The 21,242-nt window shown below is 42.2% G+C and overlaps 1 protein-coding gene across 14 annotated transcripts in view; it reads left to right on the top strand.

Annotated features, from left to right (window-relative positions):
- The window catches only part of PARD3 (par-3 family cell polarity regulator), a 699,476-nt gene that overhangs the window by 591,234 nt on the left and 87,000 nt on the right, over nt 1–21,242 (top strand). The window contains exon 23 of one of the 14 annotated variants that reach the window (XM_054716635.1): nt 2,358–2,590. The exons of the other annotated variants lie outside the window; for them this stretch is intronic. Coding sequence (XP_054572610.1) covers nt 2,358–2,469 — 112 coding nt within the window. The 3' untranslated portion in view covers nt 2,470–2,590. Of the gene's footprint in view, nt 1–2,357; nt 2,591–21,242 lie in introns of those variants that run through there. 14 annotated transcript variants of the gene reach the window in all.

The following is a 21,242-nucleotide window of genomic DNA, read 5'->3' as shown; positions in this document are numbered from 1 at the left end:
TATTGATCTTCTTAATTATGTCTTATAAAAAGCTTTTAAGTCAATCTCTTAAGGTTCATTGTTTTGAGATAGGAATATAAGGGCAGTAATGATCAGGATTTGGCATAGGCTCTCAGAATGAGACTTTTCCCTCCTGAGGCTGACCTGCGCAGGAGTTGTACCATATCAAACTGTAGGGATCAAATATATCCTCAAGGTTTAACACAAGCACTTTAATATCCACCTTTATTTCCTTACCACTCATCTAGTTTAAAGCATAGAGTTTAAAATAATAATTAGGCTGGGACTTGGAATTATAAAGACCTGGGTTGGAATCTTGGGCTGTGTGTCCCTGACATATTACATGGCCTCTCTGAGCCCCAGTTTCCTGTTCTGTAAAAATGGTATTCACACCTATCTCACAAAGAGATTATAAAGGTTAACTAAGACATATAGAAGGTGTGTAGATCTAAGCCTCACACATAATAAGCTCTTAATAAATGGCTGAATTACTGTTTTAAACTATTTCTGTGCTGACATGAATTTTATGTTAAGTCTATATGATCTCTTCATAGCATTCTGTGTCATAAATAGTGTCCTTGCTTTTTCTTTTATGCTTTAGACTAGAGGCCCAGTGCACGAAATTTGTGCACGGGGGAGGGGGGGATGTCCCTCAGCCCAGCCTGCACCCTCTCTAATCTGGGACCCCTCTAGGGATGCCTGACTGCCCGTTTAGGCCTGATCCCGGTAGTATTGGGCCTAAAAGGGCAGTCAGACATCCCTCTCACAATCCAGGACTGCTGGCTCCCAAATGCTCACCTGCCTGCCTTCCTGATTGCCCCTAACCGCTTCTGCCTGCCAGCCTGATCACTCCCTAACTGCTCCCCTGCCAGCCTGTTTGCTTCTAACTGCCCTCCCCTGCAGGCCTGGTCCCCCCCAACTGCTCTCCCCTGCAGGCCTGGGTCCCCCCCCCCCCCCCGACTGCCCTTCCCTGCAGGCCCGGTCGCCCCCAACTTCCCTCCTCTGCCAGCCTGGACACCCCTAACAGCCCTCCCCTGCAGGCTTGATCGCCCCCAACTGCCATCCCTTGCAGACCTGGTCCCTCCCAACTGTCCTCCCCTGCTGGCCTGATTGCCCACAACTGCCCTCCCTTGCAGACCTGGTCCCTCACAACTGCCCTCCCCTGCTGGCCATCTTGTGGTGGCCATCTTGTGTCCACATGGGAGCAGGATCTTTGACCACATAGGGGCAGCCATCTTGTGTGTTGGAGTGACAGTCAATTTGCATATCACTCTTTTATTAGATAGGATAGAGGCCTGGTGCACGGGTGGGGGTCAGCTGGTTTGCCCTGAAGGGTGTCCCGGATCAGGGTGGGGGTTCCCTTGGAGCATGGGGCGGCCTGGGCGAGGGGCCTGTGGTGGTTTGCAGGCCGGCCACGCCCCCCGGCGACCCAAGTGGAGGCCCTGGTATCTGGGATTTATTTATCTTCTATAATTGAAACTTTGTAGCCTTGAGTGGAGCCAAGCCTCCTGCTCACTCTGTGGCTGCTGCCATTTTTGTTGGGATTTATTTATCTTCTATAATTGAAACTTTGTAGCCTTGAGTGGAGGCCTGGGCCCGCCAGGGTGTGTGGAAAGCTTGGCTTCCTCCATTGCCGGGCAAACCCAAGCCTCCTGCTCATTCTGTGGCCGCAGCCATCTTGGTTGGGATTAATTTGAATACTCTCTCCTGATTGGCTGGTGGGCGTGGCTTTTGGGTATAGTGGAGTGATGGTTAATTTGCATATTACTCTTTTATTAGATAGGATTTCTTATTAACGAAATCACATGTTATAGATGTGGTCAAATTTATCTCCCATTCCATTCCATTGCGGTTAGGGGCAATCAGGAAGGCAGGCAGGTGAGCATTTGGGAGCCAGCAGTCCTGGATTGTGAGAGGGATGTCCGACTGCCCTTTTAGGCCCAATCCTACCGGGATCAGGCCTAAACGGGCAGTTGTGAGGGACCAGGTCTGTGAGAAGGCCCCCCTCAAAGAGGTAAGCTGTCTCATGATGTTTGTCTTTGTCTTTTAGTCCATTTTTAAATACTCTGCCCTTCCTAATATATGGTGATGGATGATTTGGCTGGGTGGTCGGCATACAGTGCAATACATAGATTTTGTAATGTAGAAACCCACACCTGAAACCTCTTTGATCCTATTAATCAATGTCACCCCAATCAATTTAATTTTAAAAAAATACTCAGTTCTAATGAGTTAATATTGATTCAGTGGTATCTAATATATAATCCATAGTCAATTTCCCTATTGGTATACTTTGTTTTTGATTCATGATCCAGCTGAGTTTTATGTACTGCATTTGGTTGCAATGTCTTTTTTAGCTTCTTCTCATCTGGAACATTCTGCAGATGCAGGTGCATTCCCCACTCTGCCCTTGCTTCATCTGCAAGGCCACATGTACTACTGACCTCTCAGAACCTGCTTCTCATCTAAAACATGGCGTACACCACAGCAGATGGTCATGAGTTCCAAATGAGGTGATTTATGGAAAGGCCTAATGCAGGCACCTGGTCGACCCGCAAAGCGGCAGCCAGATAGTAGAGGGTATCAGTAGAGAGAGGCCCCCTGGCCTGGAGAGGATGGGAGTAGACAAAGCACATTCTAAAGGACAGCGCCAACAAATGTCTGAGAGGGCTGGGGGTTTTGTTTTCCTTTCTGGCATTCCGCGGTGACATGGGGTCCAGAAGGAGCAGTGCAGCTGAGGCTTTAGAGCAGGAGACTGAGGGGCTGCTAGAGCAGAAAAGTCCCCTTTGAAGGTGGAAGGTAGTAAAGACCTTGCTGGTGTGGGCGAACTGAAATGCGGGCCGAGAGGCCCATTGTCTCCTTTCACCACCTCCAGATGGATCTCTGCCTCTCTGTGTGTTGTCAGGCTGGTGATGCCAGGAAGCTGCTGCTGTGACTGTTGCTTCTGTCGGCACATTTATTGCAAAAGCAGGAGGGTATATGGAGGGTTCCTAAATCTTTAAAGTGTCTTCACATTTGGAGCCTCGTGTCATTGGTCCCTAGGAGCCCTTTTATTCATGCTGCTTTCTGTGAGAAGGCCAGCTCCCAGTCCTCCTTGGACAAGCCTCAGGTGTGCTTAGGTCGCACCAAGGCAGAGACTTGCACATGGTCAGTGCCAGCCGCATGGTTCACAAGGCCCAGTACAAAAGGAAATTCTGGCTCTTGTGCAAAATGCAAGAAAAGTGACATTGAAGGTGCAAAAATTAAAAGCTTGTTTTTTTTCTTCTGTGGTCTCTTTTCTCATCTGTCATGATGTTTTTCATTTCCTTTTAATGTTGTTTTAAGTAAATAAACATTGAAATTTTAAATTATTAGAATGAATTTTACCGTTCATCTTTAGATTGTGCAATGCCAGTGTTTAATTGTAGTAAAAACTACATAAAATTTCCCATCTTAACCATTTTTAAGCTCAGTAGTGCTAAGTACATTCACATTGTTGTGATTAATGCCAGTTTGAAATTCAAATATAAGAGTATTTAACTCATTCATAATTCGTAGCAGCTCATATATCCGTATGTGTTGCATTGTCAATAGAGTAGTGAAAACTGTACAGAATTAGCTCTACTGTTTTTATTTCATCTCGTGATAGTTGCAGTTTCTACCAACATTCTCTACTTTTGTCTTACCAATGAATAAGGACTCAAAGGAGAAGGAACTTGGTGTAGTCCTATCTTTCCCTTTGCTTCTATTCCACCCTTTACATTGTGTGTTTGGCTATTTACGAGAATTAACATGAATAAGAAAGAATACCACAGGGCTCCTCGGTCATTCCTATTTCTTGGAACGCCATTGCCTTCTTTCTGCTTTCAAATCTCGTTCTGGTTAGAATGGAAAGAGTGGCCTCTGGGGCTGTCAGCAGCTCTGCTGCACCCGCACGTGAAGTGGGCCCTCCTGAACCCTGTGCTGTGGGCATCTGGATGGACAATGCTAATGGAGGACTAGGAGCAGGGCGCGCAGGGACAGTGCCAGGACCTCCTCTCCTCACACCACCTCCACTGCCCTGTCAGACGTCACAGACTCCTGGATAAATGAGACTTCAGGACAGTGACAGCAGAGGCCTCTGTACATGGGTGCCTATGAGACTGACTGCCCAGGCCGCACCCGTGAAGCTGGCCCTGCTCATGGGAGATGCTTTGCAGAGCATTGCGGGAAGGGAAGATACCGGATACCACACAGCTTTGGGGAGCCCCTTCAGTCTCACCACTTTACATCCTGCTCCCACCCTCTTTTGTCTCCCTGGTCTCCCAGAACTAATGCAGCAAGAGGTGCAGCGGATTTGCTTTATCCATCAGAATACATTAACTAATTCAAACTGTTTTGTGAACCAAATAACTATAATTTTATCAAATGTATAAAACATTAGTTACCTAATGAATATTTTATTGAATATGTTCTGGGAGGGGCAAAGAATATTCACATCTGTGTCCTAAGAAGAAGCTTTCATCAGCCCATTTTATAGCTGATGAGATTGAGGCCCCAAAGAGGTAGGGTGGATTTTGGCATTCCTCAGCCACATTACAGGCCCCCAGGTTCTGATTCCAGAGCTTTGTCAAGCATTCCCTGATCAGAGGGCTAAAGGAAACTCCATTTCTGCCAAGCGTCATCAGTCTCCTGAAGTAGTTCGTGTCTGAGCATAAAACTGTACAGGTAAAATGCACACCAGGAGGTGGAAGGTGCCATTCATGTGGAGGAAAGTACTCATTATTCTGAAGGTTGCAAATGGATTTCTAAAGTGGGACTGTCCCTTTTGCTTACTTCTGGAAATGAAAGTGCACAGTTCTCTCAACATATTTTTTCAAAAGCTATCAGAAAGCTCATATTTTAAAAAAAGCAGTGTGTCACTCCCCATCATCTCTGTAGTTCCCCTGTGGTTTAACATTTTAATCAGCTGTTTTGTGCTCTAAAGATTTTTCACTTGATTTACAACTTGTAGGAGTGGAGTTGCAGTGAGTAATCAGGGAGAATGCCACACAGAGGACACAGAGAAGGTGAAATGCAGTGTTAATAATTTAGTTTCAATAACCTTAAAAGGTTTACTGTTCAGTTTTAACCTTGTATCATCCCCAAAAGCAAGCTACTGCAGTGAATCATAAAAATGTTTCTTTTAATTTGCAAGTGATTTTTTTAAGTCCACTTGTGGGGCCTGATGTGTCCCTTCACAGAGGTCGGCAGCGCTGGCTTCCATTCTGCCTCTTTGAGGTTGCTCTGCCTTTGATGGGAAAGATCTTAAGCTTTAAATGTTGTAGAGGCTTGTTTTCAAAATTTATGGATTATTATGTTGTTAAATTATTAATTTAATAATGTTTTAGTTAGTTCTGAGCTTTGCTGGCATAGAGGCAAGGAGAACATAGAGGTGATTTTTGGTGGGGACAAGATTTACAGGTGATATTTAAAACCTAATGTCAAAACTAGGGGGCAAGCTGGAGCCATGCTTGGTGAGGAACTTTAAAACACTTGCAAAGTATAATTTTAACATCTCAGAAGGATGGCTAAATTAACAGGTTTATCACCCAGATCTCGTTACCAACCCTATTAAAACAATCCCTGTTGAGCATTATACTGCACCATTGCATAGAAAATGACCAGGTGCATAAAGGTGAGCTTTGTTTCATGGTCGGCAGGGGAGAGGGGGGTGGGGGTACATATTCCAGCTAATGTGAAAGTGGTAATGGGACATTTCTTTGGGGATCTTCCTTGTCTTTGATGAAGACTATGTACCATAATAAATGGAACCAGTTTTTTCTAGAATGTTTATTTTATTTTCGGTATTGGGGTTTGTCAGTGTAGTAAGTCCTTGCTTTATGTTGTCAGTGGGTTCTGTGACTTTAAGCAAAACAACATACGTAGAAGGAAGTCAGTTTCATTGCAGGCTAATTGATAGAAACAAGAGTGAAGTTCCTAGGGCATCTCATCAGTGTTGATCTGAGTGGTGGTGTTTGAGGACCTGCTGTATTTATTGCTCAGTTTCTCAGGAAGAATTGAGCAACACTTCCTCCTGCGGGGCCCTTCCTGCAGCTGGGAGGGAATGACCTTGAAGAGCAAGAGAGGCTGTGGTTATCTAGAAATCCAGAAGGAAGTTACTTGATCTCATTTTGATTTTAATGATTTAAATTCGCAGACCCCATTGAGGAGGGGAACTCATAATTCCTAAGTCATCAGTGGATTTTGATTTTTAAGGTGAGCGTTTACAAAGGGCTCTTCCTCTTTCTCCTGGCCTGTGAATACCAAAGCACGGTTGGCCCGTGCCCGCAGTTTCCTCCCGCAGTGATCTGAACTGCTGACTCAGTGTCAGTGGGTGGACTCGGGAGTGCACACTCTGACAGTCTGAGCTGGACTGAGAATGGGGCGGCAGCACAGCTTCACCCTGGCCTCCCTGGGCCAGTTCTGCTCGTTCACCTTCTGAATTGGATGCACCTGTAGTCAGGCCCGCCAGTAGCCCTTTCTCCAGTCTCACTGTTTCCTCTCTCTGTGGCAGTTTAGTAACATGGGACACTGACTGTCACTTGCCGTAAAATTGTCATCAGAATTACAGGTTGACATTGTTGCAGTGGTGCCCATGGAGTCGTGGCCCACGTATGCCCTGGGCAGCCTGGGCCGCCGTGCGAGGAAAACCTGAGGGATGGTGGGAAAGGCTTCAGGATCAGTCACGGCTCTGCCACTCGCCAGTCACGTGGCCGTGAGCAAACTGTCCGAACTCTGACTCCGTTTCCTTGTCTGTTAGAAATAAGAACAGAACCTCCCTGTCAGGTGGGTACAGTGCCACACACACACAGAGTGGTATTAGTTTCTGTCTTTTCTGTCGTTTTCAACACACTTCATGAACTTCGCCACGCTTGCATTCTTGAGTGGATAAAGAATCACCTCAGGTTGTGATGGGCTCCATTGAAAATGACCATTTCTTTTTTATATTTTTTCTATTGATATCTCTAATATAAGGGTTTTTTTTGTTGTTATTCTGAGTTCTTTCTGTAAGAAAATTTGTCATTGTTAATCCTAGCTTCATCTTAAAATGTTAAAATTCAGGCAAAACTCTTTAGTATTAGTGTCTATGATTTTTTATTTTTTTATTTTATTGATTTTTTACAGAGAGGAAGAGAGAGGGATAGAGAGTAGAAACATCGATGAGAGAGAAACATCGATCAGCTGCCTCTTGCACACCCCCTACTGGGGATGTGCCCGCAACCAAGGTACATGCCCTTGACTGGAATAGAACCTGGGACCCTTGAGTCCGCAGGCCGACGCTCTATCCACTGAGCCAAACCGGTTTCGGCAAGTGTCCATGATTTAACAGTCATTCTATCACCAGTGGGCTAGCATGTGCTCAGCGGAGGCATGGCCTGTGTGTGAGCGTAAGTTCTGACTGAGGCCTCTGAGGACTGTGATCTGGGAAATAGATTGTTCACAGGCCCCCCCTGTTTTCTGTCTTCCGCTGGCACACTCCAGCCCTCAGAGCAGTGCTGTTGAGTCAAAGCAGGTCCCTAACAGTCGTTTCTTGGTGCTCTTGCCACTGGGCACCAGCACCGATTCCAGTTCTTCCAGCTGGGCTCTCAGGTCTGTTGGTTAGAAATTTCTTGGATGCTTTGATTCTTCTGTGAGCTTCCTTTTTTGCCTATATTTGGCACATTTTTCTCGCTCTCTTGTCTTAGAAAATGCTGGGCTAGTTTCAGTTAAGGAGAGGAGATCTAATTTCATTTCCAAAAGCAGACCTGATCTTAAAACCTCCTTATGGTCTGTCGTTCTCATGCCACTGATTGCAGAACAAATCCATTTTTGCCCTTCCCCTTCCTCTGTGTCCTTTTGCATCCGAGTCCTCCATGCCTTCCTCTCTCCATGTCCTCCGGGCCCTCTGCCTTCATCCGCCTCCTCTGTGCCTTCTCCACCCCTAAGGTGGGATCAAACCACTTGTTACACCTCTGTTAACGGTCCTTTTAAGGGTGAGTGATAATGAATTGTCCTTTCCAAAGGCTTACAAATGTGTGGAGCCCTTTACAAATGGAGGAGGATCTGTGCCCTCCCTTTTTCATAATTAAAGGGCAGCTTGCATCAGTACTGTGGGTGGCATTAGGTCCTATCTTCCACGCGAGGACAGTATCTGGTTCTGCCTTCCTGGAGAGAGGTAAGCAAGGGCTCAGGGACAGGCTGGCAGTTGAGGCGACTTACCCCGCCTGAAGGTGATATCTCAGGCAGTGCCAGAATTCATGGATTTTAGTCTCTAATCTTCCTCCAGTCCACCAATTCGTATCACCCACACTGGTCTGAGGAAGAAGAATGATGTCTTGAATGGGTACTCATTTAAGGTGTCACAAATAAAGAAGCCATTTGTTCAAAATATAGTTAAATAAGAATCAAATATATTTGAAATGAACAGTTTCTTTTTTTTTTTTCCAGAAGGATGCCATTGCATGGGGGTGACTATCCCCCATTTAAAGATATCAGTGCTCAGAACATGTGTATCAAAATAATTTCTTCTGAAGTGTAAGTGGCTGTAGTGTTAATCTCTATGTCCATAGACAAGGAAATCACCATTGTAGTTTTCACATATGAGGGACGTTAAACGTGCCTTCTTTACATTATTGCCATTTATAAAACATTTAAACAGCTCTTCTGCTGAATAAACATTTGAGAGCCTGAAAGATAAGCATACCACTTAAACTTCTTAAGATTAAACTTTCCAAACTATTTCCTGTCAGGGGGACACAACAGCAAAACTGCAAACTGTGTACCCGAGATGAGATAGGCTGAATTAGATTAAGCAGCTTACTGTTGACGTGTCTATTTATCTGGGTTCAGTGCAGCTTCCTGCCTGTGCCAGCAGTCGGGCTGCTGTGTACAGTGACAGTGGCCTGGTTTATGTGGAGGGACTCCAGCATCAATTACTCCAGGAAGGCAGTGGCACTGGGAGATAAGGTTAAGCTGCTTGCAGTGTTTAAAACTACTGAAATCCAAGCAACATATTTGCTGTCTAAAATGTTGCTTATAAATTTGACAGTGTTCCATTTATAACATTTCCAAAGAGATCATCCACTGTTATTCTCTGCAAGCAGAAGTACAAACATTATGAATGCTTATTGTTAAAACAGTATAACCCACTTCCTCAGTTTCATGCCTGTTTCTTCAGTATTTGTGTAAAGATACTGAATTGGGTGGCAGGACATCATGAATGTTGCAGAGCCACCTTAGACTAAATAATGTCAGCCATTTGATTCGGATATTTTGATTTCTTTTTTTCTGAGACCAATTGAATAGATTCAGTGGGTAGTGCTAATACCCACTCTTATGTTCTTAGAGAGCACTATTTTACTAAATGCAAAATACTACATCTTCAATGGAAAAACCATGGGGAAAAACCATGGGGAATACAGGAAAGCACAATGAGAGAAACAAATGTCACCACCCAATGATAATTATTACGTGTTTTTGGAAACAGGTATTATTTTAAATTTGTATCTCTCCACCACCCCTGTATACACACATGTGTACATTCTTATTCTTTACTAAATGCTCATTTAATTGTGAATATAATTTGTTTGTTTATTTATTTTTGGTTAAAGGAAATATACCTTTCCTTAGAAAGTTTTTACTATTTATCTTGCTTCACACTTAAAAGAAAGGATGGAAGTGAGCCTGTATTGATATACTTCTGTAGAGACTATCGGACAGGCAGTATTATAATCCATGGAGTTGGAACTCCTAAAAAATTCTTGGTGGGTCTACTATTTAGGTCTGTTCACACAAGTTGTTAAGTTTAATGCTTAAAATGTAACTCCTTTTATTCCTATAAGAAATGTTCACAGAGTAAATTCCATGTTTTCTGATGAGACAAAGATGCTATGGATAAAAGGATAAATTTTTGAAAGTGACATTTCAGCTTGCCTATCATGACATTTTATGTAATTTTCAATACACATTTATCTTAGAGATATATTCCTCTAGTACAGGTAGAAACAGAGCTTCATATAAAACTAGAAAATCCCTTAAGTGTAGTTTGATGGAAACTAGACCTGGAAATTTGGCAATTCTGAGCACATTTTACTCATTTAATCATATTTTCTAGATTGACCTGCTGAGATTGATACTATCCTCAATAAGGCTTTGCAACATTCACACTATTCTATCTCCTAAGAGTGATGCGAAGTGAATGTATTCTACATGTATTTAGCATTTATTGGCATAGTTTTAGGTTTTATCTTTTAATGAGATTTTAATTGGTTTTATTGAAGAATTTATACCAGGTGCCTGGAACGCAAATAGAAAAGAGAGACCTAATAAGTTAAATGGGCCATTACAATTAATGCTAATATGACATCTGTTAGCAAAGCTAGCGTGTTAACTTCCTGACTAGGTCTGATCCTAAAGGCAGGCATTGGCACTTAAAGCTTTTCAAGTGGTCTAGATTCTCTGAAGTGCTGAAAACTCATTTTGTAGTCTTCCTTTACTAAAAAGTCCTAACTTGGTAAAGTTTTTTATTTTTATTCTTTTACTTTTTATTGAATTTATTGGGGTGACATTGGTTAATAAAATTATATAGGTTTCAGGTATACAATTCTATAATACATCACCTGTATATTGTATTGTGTGTTCACCACCCCAAGACAAGTCTCCTTCTATCACCATTTATCCCCACTATACCCTCTTCTACCTTCCCCCACCTCCTTTTGCCTCTAGTAAAGTTCTTGTCTTCAAATTGCCACTTTCTGATGTTAGACTTCTCCTGAGAAAGAGTTGTTAAAGTCCCCTTTCTGTAGGATACTTTCAGGCATTCCTTATGTGACACATTCAATAGAAACAACCATGCTTTTCCCCAGTTACACAGAGGTGGTGGCAGCCAGAAGAAAGGGCCGATGGGAGACCCATGGTTGTTCTTCTCTCCTCTGTGCACACAACAGTCACAAAACAGTGCTTGAAACTGTAAGGCCTTTGAGGTCCGTTTACCTTGTCATTGATGATGTGAAAGGAAGAAGCACTAAATTCTTCCGTAACAATTGCATGTATAGCCAGATTAATAATGACAGTGACTTCAGGACAGTTCTCTGAAACCACAAACATCCACCTGCTCCCAATATGTGGACCCCAAAGAGCTATAAATTAAGGTACTCTACTTAATCAAAAGAGTCCACATATAAAAATTAGCATGAAAAGTTACCCTGTAAAAAAAATCAAAATAGTTGAAAAATGTGTAACAGAAAAAAGTCAGGTGTTTTTTTTTTTTTTATCAAATGAAACAGTTACCAAATGGAAGTGGCATTGGCTGCCTCACCTGCCATCCCCTGAGTTGCTGGACGCTTGTTTGCCCCTCATCCCTGTTACTTAGTAACATCCCATCTCTACTACCGACCTCTACTACAAGACAAAACATGTTTTGGTCTTGTCTGCCTTATATTTGTAATATTTTATGGTTACACATTGGAAGTTATTTCCCTAAGTAAACGTTTTGAGGGCCTCTCTCTTTACATCCCCCACACAACTGAATGGCACAGAAAGCCATACACTTACAATCCTCAGTAAATTTGTATTTGTTCATTGACTGAATCAAGTTAGGCCAATTGGAGAGAAGACTCAAGGAGGTTTGTGAAGCCCTGAGGTAGTATGATCAACAAAGAGAAGCCAGTGAAGTTTGAAGCTGATGAAGAGGATTTTAAGAGTGGAATAGGATAAGAAAGATGTTGGAGATTACGGAGCTTTCAAGAAGTATGTCCTGATTTTTCTTATGAGCCTGAGGGTTGGTAGAAGTGTTGATGAAGTTAAAACATCTATTTCCTGGCCCTGGCCGGGTGGCTCAGTTGCTTAAAGTATGTCCTGTATACCAAACCTACATTGCGGGTTTGATCCCTAGTCGGGGTGCATATGGGAGGCAACATATCTCTTACATCTCTCTCTGTCTTTTTCTCTGTCTCCCAAAAATCAATAGAAACATATCCTCAGGTGAGTATTTTTTTTTTTAAAAAAATCTCTTTTGTGGACTCTTGCAAGAGCTTCCTAACTGTTTTTTTATCACAACTTTCTCCTCTTTCCAATCCATTCTCAATATGAAGGTTTCAAACTAGGTCGCACTCCTGATTTATTAACAGCATTTCTTAGTACTCTCCCTCCCCCCATTAGCTAAATGGTCATATCCAGGCATCTTACAATCTTACAATGAACTGGGGTCCATCAGCTATCCTCTCATCCCACTGCTACAGCCTAACTCCTAGTCCCCCCAGCACCCTCTTGCACCCCAACCAAAGTCTCCCATCAATCTTCCCATCATTCTGTACCCTACGAGAGGCTAAAAGACTAACAAAATATCTTTAGGTCTTGTCTGCCTTATATTTGTAATATTTTATGGTTACACATTGGAAGTTATTTCCCTAAGTGAGGCCCTTTTCTGAATATCTCTCTCAGTAGCTGCCACAGCCTATTATATTAGAGTATTCTGACTTCAGAGTGATGGAAATAAAGCTGGAAAAAGAAAGGAGAAAACAAAATAACGATGCTACTTTGGGCTAAAAGATGCTGCCATCAGGGATCAGGCTAAGACAATATGAAAGATGGAAGGCTGCTTAGGGAGGTGTTGACATCCACAGCATCCAGAAGAATGGGCCTAGATAGCAGGACTTCGAATTCTGTCATGAGTTTATTAGAGATGTTTTAAAATATATATTGGCTAAGTTGTGGGAATATAGCAAATAAAAGCATAGGGGGAGGAATAATAATAATGAGTGTCAGATTTTCCAATATGACTCCTCTGATACCATCATAAATTTAGTTTGGATAATAGTGAATTGAGCATACTTAAATAAGTAGAAACAAGAATGGGAGGAATGGGCAGAAATACACATGGGGGCAATATATAGAGCTGAAATTATGGGAGCAAAGAAGAAAGGAAGTCAGTTTCTGAATAAATATTACATGGTGCACTAAAAAAAGTCGTTCCTGTTGATGGAAGGAGGAAAGGCAGTGTCTCCAAATGTCCGACAGCAGAAGCCATGGGAGAGTGTTGGTGAAAGGCGAACAGTAGCCACACTCATGCTGACAGAGAATGAGGCTCTCAGCGAAAGGGACAGACATCTGTACTCGGTTTCCCAACTGGCACTTTGCTTCCTGCTCCTTTTCCTTATTTCTACCTCTGTCTTTGCCTTTGTCTCTCTCCTCTCTGCTTATGCCCTCTTCATATGCTGAGCATTTCTAGTATATAGTCCTTCCCTGTTACCATGACTCATTCTAAAGAGAAACAAACTTTGTAGGAGGTGAATGGCAGAGAGGAAAGGGCTTTGGGGACCGATTGGCCTGAATTGGGCCTGTACCCTTACTCAAGACATGTTTCTGCATCTGTTGGTTGGGGGTAATTACTCTGACCTCAGAGAAATGTAAGAATTAAAGGTTAAGGGAAGAGAACCAGCATTTTTCAGTGTTTATAATGTGTCAGTCACAAGCTATAGGGCTGTGTACCAATCCTCATGACAACCCAGTGAAGCAGGTGTGATTGAGTGAGATAGCACCCATAAATAGCTTGATACAGTACATAAAAAGCAGTACGTTGTCATCTTCTCCTAATATTGGGAGAGGGAATCACAACAGGGTATGACACCATACTCTTTACCAGCACACTACGTTGATGAATTAAGTCAATAAGAGATTGTCTATGAATGGCCACTGTGGACTGAATTCTAGTTTTCTTAGGAATCAGATGGTTGAGATAATCCCAGACCACCACATGCCCTGGGAAATGAGTCTAAGTTGTGACAGGGATGGCAGTGTTTTAAAGTTGAGGCATTTTTACAGGTAGCAAATTGGTGGTAATTAATATCTATTATGTCAGTCAAGAGAGAATGATAAGTTATTTCCACTTTGTACCACTGGTATATCCTTTTCCCGATGTATATACAAGAGGCATAATAATTGGAGTTGTTCGGGTGCCACAAGAGCATTCAACCTCAGTGCAGAGGCATGTCCTATAAGAAGTACTTTTCATCTCTACTGGTCTCTTCAAATGCTCATCCAACACTCAAACACAAAATTTGTTGGGGCAATATTCCTGAGAAAGAGCAGTTGTGATATGTGTTAATATGTCATGGAAGAATTAAACCATGACCTTACTGAACAGAGGAAAGAAATAAAACCCAAATGCGCCTCATATTCTTCCAATTGCTCTTCTCTCCACCACATACAACACTCACATATGCACAACATGTTCACAAATACACAACACATATGAGTGCACACACCCATGACCCGTTTTTACATTTATGGCAACAGAGGAGATATATGAGATATTTTCTTATATGTTGGGAAATCCTTAGTCCTGGCCTTGCACATACCACAAAAAGACTATTTCATGCAAATGTTTACATTTTGATATGAATTCTAAAATAATCTTCCTATCCTTGCAATCTGTGGATAATTTTGTTTTTACTTTAAATAATTTTTTAAAATTTTTTATTATAGTTAACATACAATATTATATTAGTTTTGGTGTACAATATTATATTAGTTTTGAGTGCACAACCCAGTGATTAGACATTATATAACTAATTTATCATCTTGATAACTCTAGTACCCATCTGACACCATACATAGTTATTACAATATTATTGACTATATTCCCTATTCTGTAATTTACATCCCCATGACTATTCTGTAACTAACAATTTGTACTTCTTAACCCCTTCATCTTTTTCAGCCAACCCCTTAAACTTGCCCCCCACATCTGCCAACCATCAAAATGTTCTCTGTACCTATGAGCATGTTTCTGTTCTGTTTGTTTATTTATTTTGCTTTTTAGATTCACATATAAGTGAAATCATCTGGCATGTGTCTCTCTCTGTCTGACTTATTTCTTCCCTCAGCATACTATCCATCCATGTTGTTGCAAATGGCAAGATTTATTTTGTGTGTGTGTGGCTGAATCATATTCCATTGTATATATGCACCATTTCTTTATCCATTTATCTATTGATTGACACTTAGGTTGCTTCCATATCTTGGCTATTGTAAATAATGCTGCAATGAACATATGGATGTACTATATGTATCTTCCATTTAGTGTTTTGGGTTTCTTCAGATAAATACCCAGAGGTGGAATTGCTGGTCCTTCTTTGTCTCTTGTTATATATATAGCCTTTGTTTTAAAGTCTGTTTTGTCCAGTGTAAGTATTGCTACACCTAGCTTTTGTTCGTTTATTTCCATTTTCATGAAATACTTTTTTCATCCATTTACTTTCAGTCTGTTTGTGTCTTTCTAGACAACATATGTAAGGGTCTTGTTTTGTTATCCATTCAGCCTTCACATGTGTTTTGATTGAAACATTTAATCCATTAGCACTTAATTATTGATAGATATTTATTGCCATTTTATTATTCATACTAGAGGCCCAGTGCACGAATTCATGCACGGAGGGGGGAGGGGGCAGGGGAGGTTGTTGGGGGTGGGGGGGAACCACGTGAAGTTGGCCACCAGCCCTCGGCCTCCCTGGGAAAGGGACCGCATCCACCGCCACCCACCCCTGGTTCCCATCCCAGCCTGGGCCCGAAGGCCCTGGTGGGGTCAGGAGAGGAGGCGACAGTCGCCAGGCCGGGCACGAAAAGAATGGATGCCAGACACTGATGCCACCATCCGTGCCTCGCCACCGCACGGTTCCCCACCTACCCCCCTCCTCCTTCCCTCACCGCTGTGCCATGACCATGGCAGACGGTGGGCCCCGGGGAAGGGAGAGAATGGGAGCAAGACAAACCCTTGTGTTAAGGGCTGACTTTCAGTAGATCACATATATGAAAAAGCCACTGGAAAGTGCTTTAGTGGGCCTGAAAGTTGGATGGAGTGGGGTAACAGGGAAACACCCGGGTTCAGTGAACAGTATTAGCCAGGTTGATGGAGACTTGGATGTTGTGTCCTCCTGCCAGCTCTGTGGGGGAGGGCTCAGGAAAAGAACAATGGCCTCTGTAGGCACTTCTGTCTGGGCAAAACCTGCCACTACAGCTCTCACCCTGATGCCAGACAATTCATTTCCTCCCCATATGTCCCTAGTGCCTTTCAAGCTGCTGTCCCAGTTGCCAGAGCTCAGAACAAGTGAGTTGGAGTAAGTCTGTGCAGGTCCTTTAAGAGGAATGCATGGGACTCTGGCAGCCTCTCTCTCACTCAGTCACAATCCCTGCTGGTTTTTATAGCCAGAAGTTATGGTGACATCTCTTCCTGGCACTGGAACCCTGGGCTGGGGGCCTAGTGCAGAACTGGGACCCCGTGGTCCTCAGGGAAGACCTCCACAGCCAAGATATCCCTCCTAATTTTTATTTGCCACATGTAGGTATGGGCCCAGCTCCTCTGCAGCTCTGCCCCTCCTACCAGTCACAATGTGGCTTCTTTAATTTCCTAGTTGTAGGCCTTCTGTTCAGCTAGATTTCAGGTGGTTCTCAATGATGGTTGTTCTGTAATTTTGATGTGGTTGTAGGAGGTTCCAGTGTGTTTACCTACACCTCTGTGGATAATTTTAGAAAAATATATGTTAAAACTGGAATGAATTTAATCTTTCTAGGTAGGATTTTTGGTAACTGAGGATGAAGTTTACATATGAGTGATAATCAAACTGGGTACCTGTTTTTTATTTCTATCCATAAATATCTAACCTGAATAACTTTATCATTGCACAATCTTGTTATAAAAAGAATAATGTTAATGATAACCAATAATAGCTAACATTTAAGTACTTTCTCGTGCAAGAATTTGCATGCATTTTCTCTCTTTGTTTTCATTGCACCTCTGTTAAGCGGGCATTTTTTTAAACCACTTGACAGTACTCAGAGCTTACAGAGCCTTAGAGATTTCCTCAGCCAAGATCCCAGAGCTAAGAAGTGGTGGAACCAGCATTTGAACCCCTATTTCTCAGACTCTAGTTTCTTTGCTCTTGGTTAAGAAAACTGAATTAAGAAATATTTCCCTGTTTATAAAAGATGTTAAATTTTTACTTTGATAGTAGTTTTCCTACAGCACATTAATATTTTACAGTAATTTTAATATATTTTATCTCACAAAGAACAGAATCCACTATGCTTTGTTTCTCAGAACACTTCTCTTACTGCCCGAACTCTAATACCGGCCCTGATGATGTCTCCATGTTAATTCTACCCCTCTTTCATCTCTAGAATATTTAATAGTATGGTATGAAAAGAAGTTAAGTACTATTGAATTGTTTGGGTTCCTGAAAACCAAATAATTATCCTACTAAATATTCTGCTAGATGTTTGATGAGAAAATATGTTTCCTGTGAAATGAAGTTTGTTTCTCATTAAAGCAACTAATGCATTACTATTTTGTTCATCTCTCAGCCCAAGAAATGGAATTTAAAGGAATTGGGGATAGTTAGGTTAAAAAATAGAAAAATATAAAGTCATGTTTCCCTTCTGTCTAATTTTAAACAATAGAATTAAGGCTTACTTTGTCTTATTTTTTATCAAAATATCATTTGTGAAAATTTAATTTGCATTAAAATGGTTATCCTCAAGTGATATTACTTTTCCCTTCTAGTCAGAATATTCACATATGTATCAGACAAGTATATTTCTGAACGTTTAAAGAACTTGAGATATTTAAATTTGGGGAGGAAGTTTTACCGTAAAATGTCTGTTTTTTTATAGAGGTTTCCGATGCTCAGCTTTTGTTGAAGAATTATGGACTCCCTTTACACTATTTTTTTAATATATCAAACCCTATGACTAAGTGTCTGCAGGGTCCTTAGAGACCATGTCCTGAACTCTCAGAACATCTGGGGATTCTGATGGCCATTGGCTTTCCAGCTTTGTGCACATAGTCTGACGTGGCCATTGTTGAAGGTGGGTACACAGCTCCTACTCAGCGTGCTCTTATCATGACCGAGGAACCAGGGAACCATCCTGTCATGCATCACACATTCCTGCTGCCACATTTGCTGCCTCTCTTCCCTGCCTTCACTGTTATCTTTAACCCTGTTTAAAGTAAGACTCACAAAAAATCAGCTATAGATGTGCCTAGGGCAGGAGGGGTCGTATATTGTCAACAGCCTGGTTAAAAACGCATTTAAAGGGCCTTCGCCAGGTGGCTCCGTTGGTTGGAGTGTCATCCCATGCACCAAAAGGTTGCAGGTTCATTTCCTGGTCAGGACATTTATGGGAGGCATCCGAAAGATGTTTCTCTCTCTCCCTTCCTCTCTAAAAATCAATAAAAAACATACCTTTGGGTGAATGTTTAAAAGTAAGAAAAAAAACAAACACACAAAACACAAGAAATGTATTAAAGGGCTGGGATTCCCCTGTGGTGTTGGCAAGGATTTTGAAGATGGAAGACAGAAGGGATATTATAGAGATGTTAGATGAGAGCTCACTAATATTGGAGTTCTCATCCTCAACAACTGAATAAATAGTCATGCAAAATCTGTGCCATTTAGTTCAGCTTCCTGAATTCAGGCCACCTGTAGGCAATCTGCCTTATGAGTTAACCTTATTATCAGTTACTTTTCTTTGCTAAAATAGTTCTTCTTTAATGAATGCTATTATTTGCATTTGATTTGACAGGACAGGCTGATTTTTTAAAATGATATATATGAGGAAAAAAATAAATCTTATGTTCATAGTTATTTGTCTCTAGAAAATGCAATTCTGTTGACTTATGGCTAAAAGCCAGCTTATTAATTAGCAAAAGTACTTACAATCCTATATAATAAAAGCCTAATATGCTAAGTGTCTGGTTGTTTGGTCAGCCATTCAACCAATCAAAACATAATATTCTAATGATATGCTAAGGTTGCTCAACTGCTCGCTATGACGTACAATGACCACCAGGGGGCAGACGCTCCGACTGGTAGGTTAGCTTGCTGCTGGGGTACAGCCGATCGGACTGAGCGAGACAGGCCGGACACACCCTGGAGCCCTCCCACGGTCCTGCCCCCTCCTCTACCCACTTCCCCCCTCCACTGGCCAACCTCCCACATCCCTCCCTGGCCCCAATCATGCACTGGTGGGGTCCCTGGGCCTGGCCTGCACCCTCTCGCAATCAGAAACCCCTCGGGGGATATCAGAGAGCCGGTTTCCACCCGATCCCACAGGCCAGGCCAAGGGACCGCACTGGTGCACAAGTTCGTACACCGGAACTCTAGTTGTTTTATAGCAGAGAGAATATCCAAGCTTTGAAAAACTATGCATGAGAATCTCAGGCATATTTTGTCCAGAGAGATCTCATTACTTTTTCCTCGCTTATGAAAAATTAGATCACTGCTTCTTTTGACATAAAATTTCTATTTTTGAAAAAGGACAGGAAGCATACTTTTTTTTTGTTTTAAAATCAGCCATTTAAACTTTTCTAATCAAGTGTCAATGTCCACCATAAAAAGTAGAATCATACTGGTTATTTCTATTTAGAGTTGGGATTGAGAAATTTAACATGAAACCTACTTGGTAAATATCAACTGGGAATCTCATAAGATTTACTGTGTTTTTACTAGTGTGTATTTTGGGGGGGAAATTTTTTTTTAATTTCTTTATTGATTAAGGTATTACATATGTGTCCTCATCTCCCCATTACCACCACCACCCCCCCCACACACACACACACACACACACACACACACACACTCATGCCCTTGTGGGGGAGATTTGTAAAAAGGAGGGAAATAATCTTTTCTTGGTTAAAAAAAAAAAAAAAGGTGGTATATGCATTTAACCTTCAGTGACCCTAGGCCTTATTTATGTAACTAGCTTTTTGTCAGGAGTGAGTGAAACTCAATCCTTGGTGTTTCAGCCAGCATTGGCCTCTGACCCTCCATCTGAGGACCAAGGGACAGTTGTGCTCCACACACTTTGGAAATGTTTTTACTAGGAGTCCCATGCTGGGGCTTCACTTTTCTTCCTCCTACCTTGTTTCCATTAAATTAGCTTGCAGGAGAACAGGGACCTCCCAGCAGTTAGTCTAAGGGGTGCTTATTGAAAATACTTGCTGCTGTGCTTATTTTTATTTATTTCATTGCTTTTTTTTTAACCCAAGATTTGCAAAGCAACCAGACATTTGAATGAGAGATAATTAGAAGACTGAATGTTAATGAATCATGTGTCCCTCTATAAGATAAAGGGAGAATATATTTTAGGAGGGAATTCATACTGTAAGCTTAATAAGTCTTATTTCTCTGATTAAATTGTAAACAGGGAGGCATTCCTGCCCCAGTGCACCAAACACACAGACTACCGTACTGACGGCATGCACACACCATGGCAGATGGTGGCTTAAGGCTAGGCACTGGGTAACTGACAACCAGATGCCTGTTGGTTGATGAAACTACATAGAGTCCAATATTATCCCTTTTGATTGTAGGGAGAGTACACTGTTTTCCTCTAACTATATTCAAGAAAACTTGCTCCAGAAACATACGAATGGGACAGGCCTAGATCCAGCAGGGGCTTGACAAGTTTCAGTAGCAAAAGGAGGGCCATAAAAGGGGACTTGGGAGTTCACTCAAGGTAAATGTCACCTATTTTCTGTTTTCTGAGATCGCTGGATTTGCTGGGACTCTCTCATGACAGACACATGAGACCTGTAGACTAGTTTGATACCCCAATGTGCTGAAGACTGGAATTAGTAGCCAGGGCGCAATAGAGTTCTTGACCAGTCACCATGTGCTCTTTCCTCCCTGTCTCTGTGCCATCCTGTCAGGCACAGTTCTGGCTCCAGCTCACCCAGCAGCCACCTCTCACATCTGCTCTGGAGCCTCCCACCCTCGTTCTCTCTTCCTTGAGACTGAAGTTAGGTCCAGTAAAATAGCATGGTGTTGACCACCAAATTGTATACCTGTTCAAGAGTTCTTTACATCATCCATCCCTCCTTCTCAACCCTCCCTCCACAACGTAGCTCCTTCCACCCTCAGCATCAGTCTTCAGCCATGACCCACTGGGTTTTGGTGACAGCAGCCCACAGATGCCAAGCTCCAGGGGCTAGAGGGACCCTATGAAGATGTTTTAATTTTTAAAAATACTACAAAAATAATTCAATACTTTAAATTAGTTTTCTAATACATTGAAAAGTTTTCTCTTTACCCCTGGCCTGTTGTGGGAACCCTAATCAGCGTACGCCAGGTGATCAAGGCCAATTTGCCGTACGCAGGCGTGCAGGCGAGGACACTGCAGGATCACTTGGTGAAAGGCCCCTTTGCTCTTGGCAGGTGGCAGGGCAATGACTCGGTGGTAGCAGTATACGTACTGTGGATGCTCAC

Source organism: Eptesicus fuscus, chromosome 5, assembly GCF_027574615.1.
Source record: "Eptesicus fuscus isolate TK198812 chromosome 5, DD_ASM_mEF_20220401, whole genome shotgun sequence".
Lineage (NCBI taxonomy): Eukaryota > Metazoa > Chordata > Mammalia > Chiroptera > Vespertilionidae > Eptesicus > Eptesicus fuscus.
The sequence above is the reverse complement of the archived record's forward strand: the minus strand, read 5'-3'. Positions and strand labels throughout refer to the sequence as shown.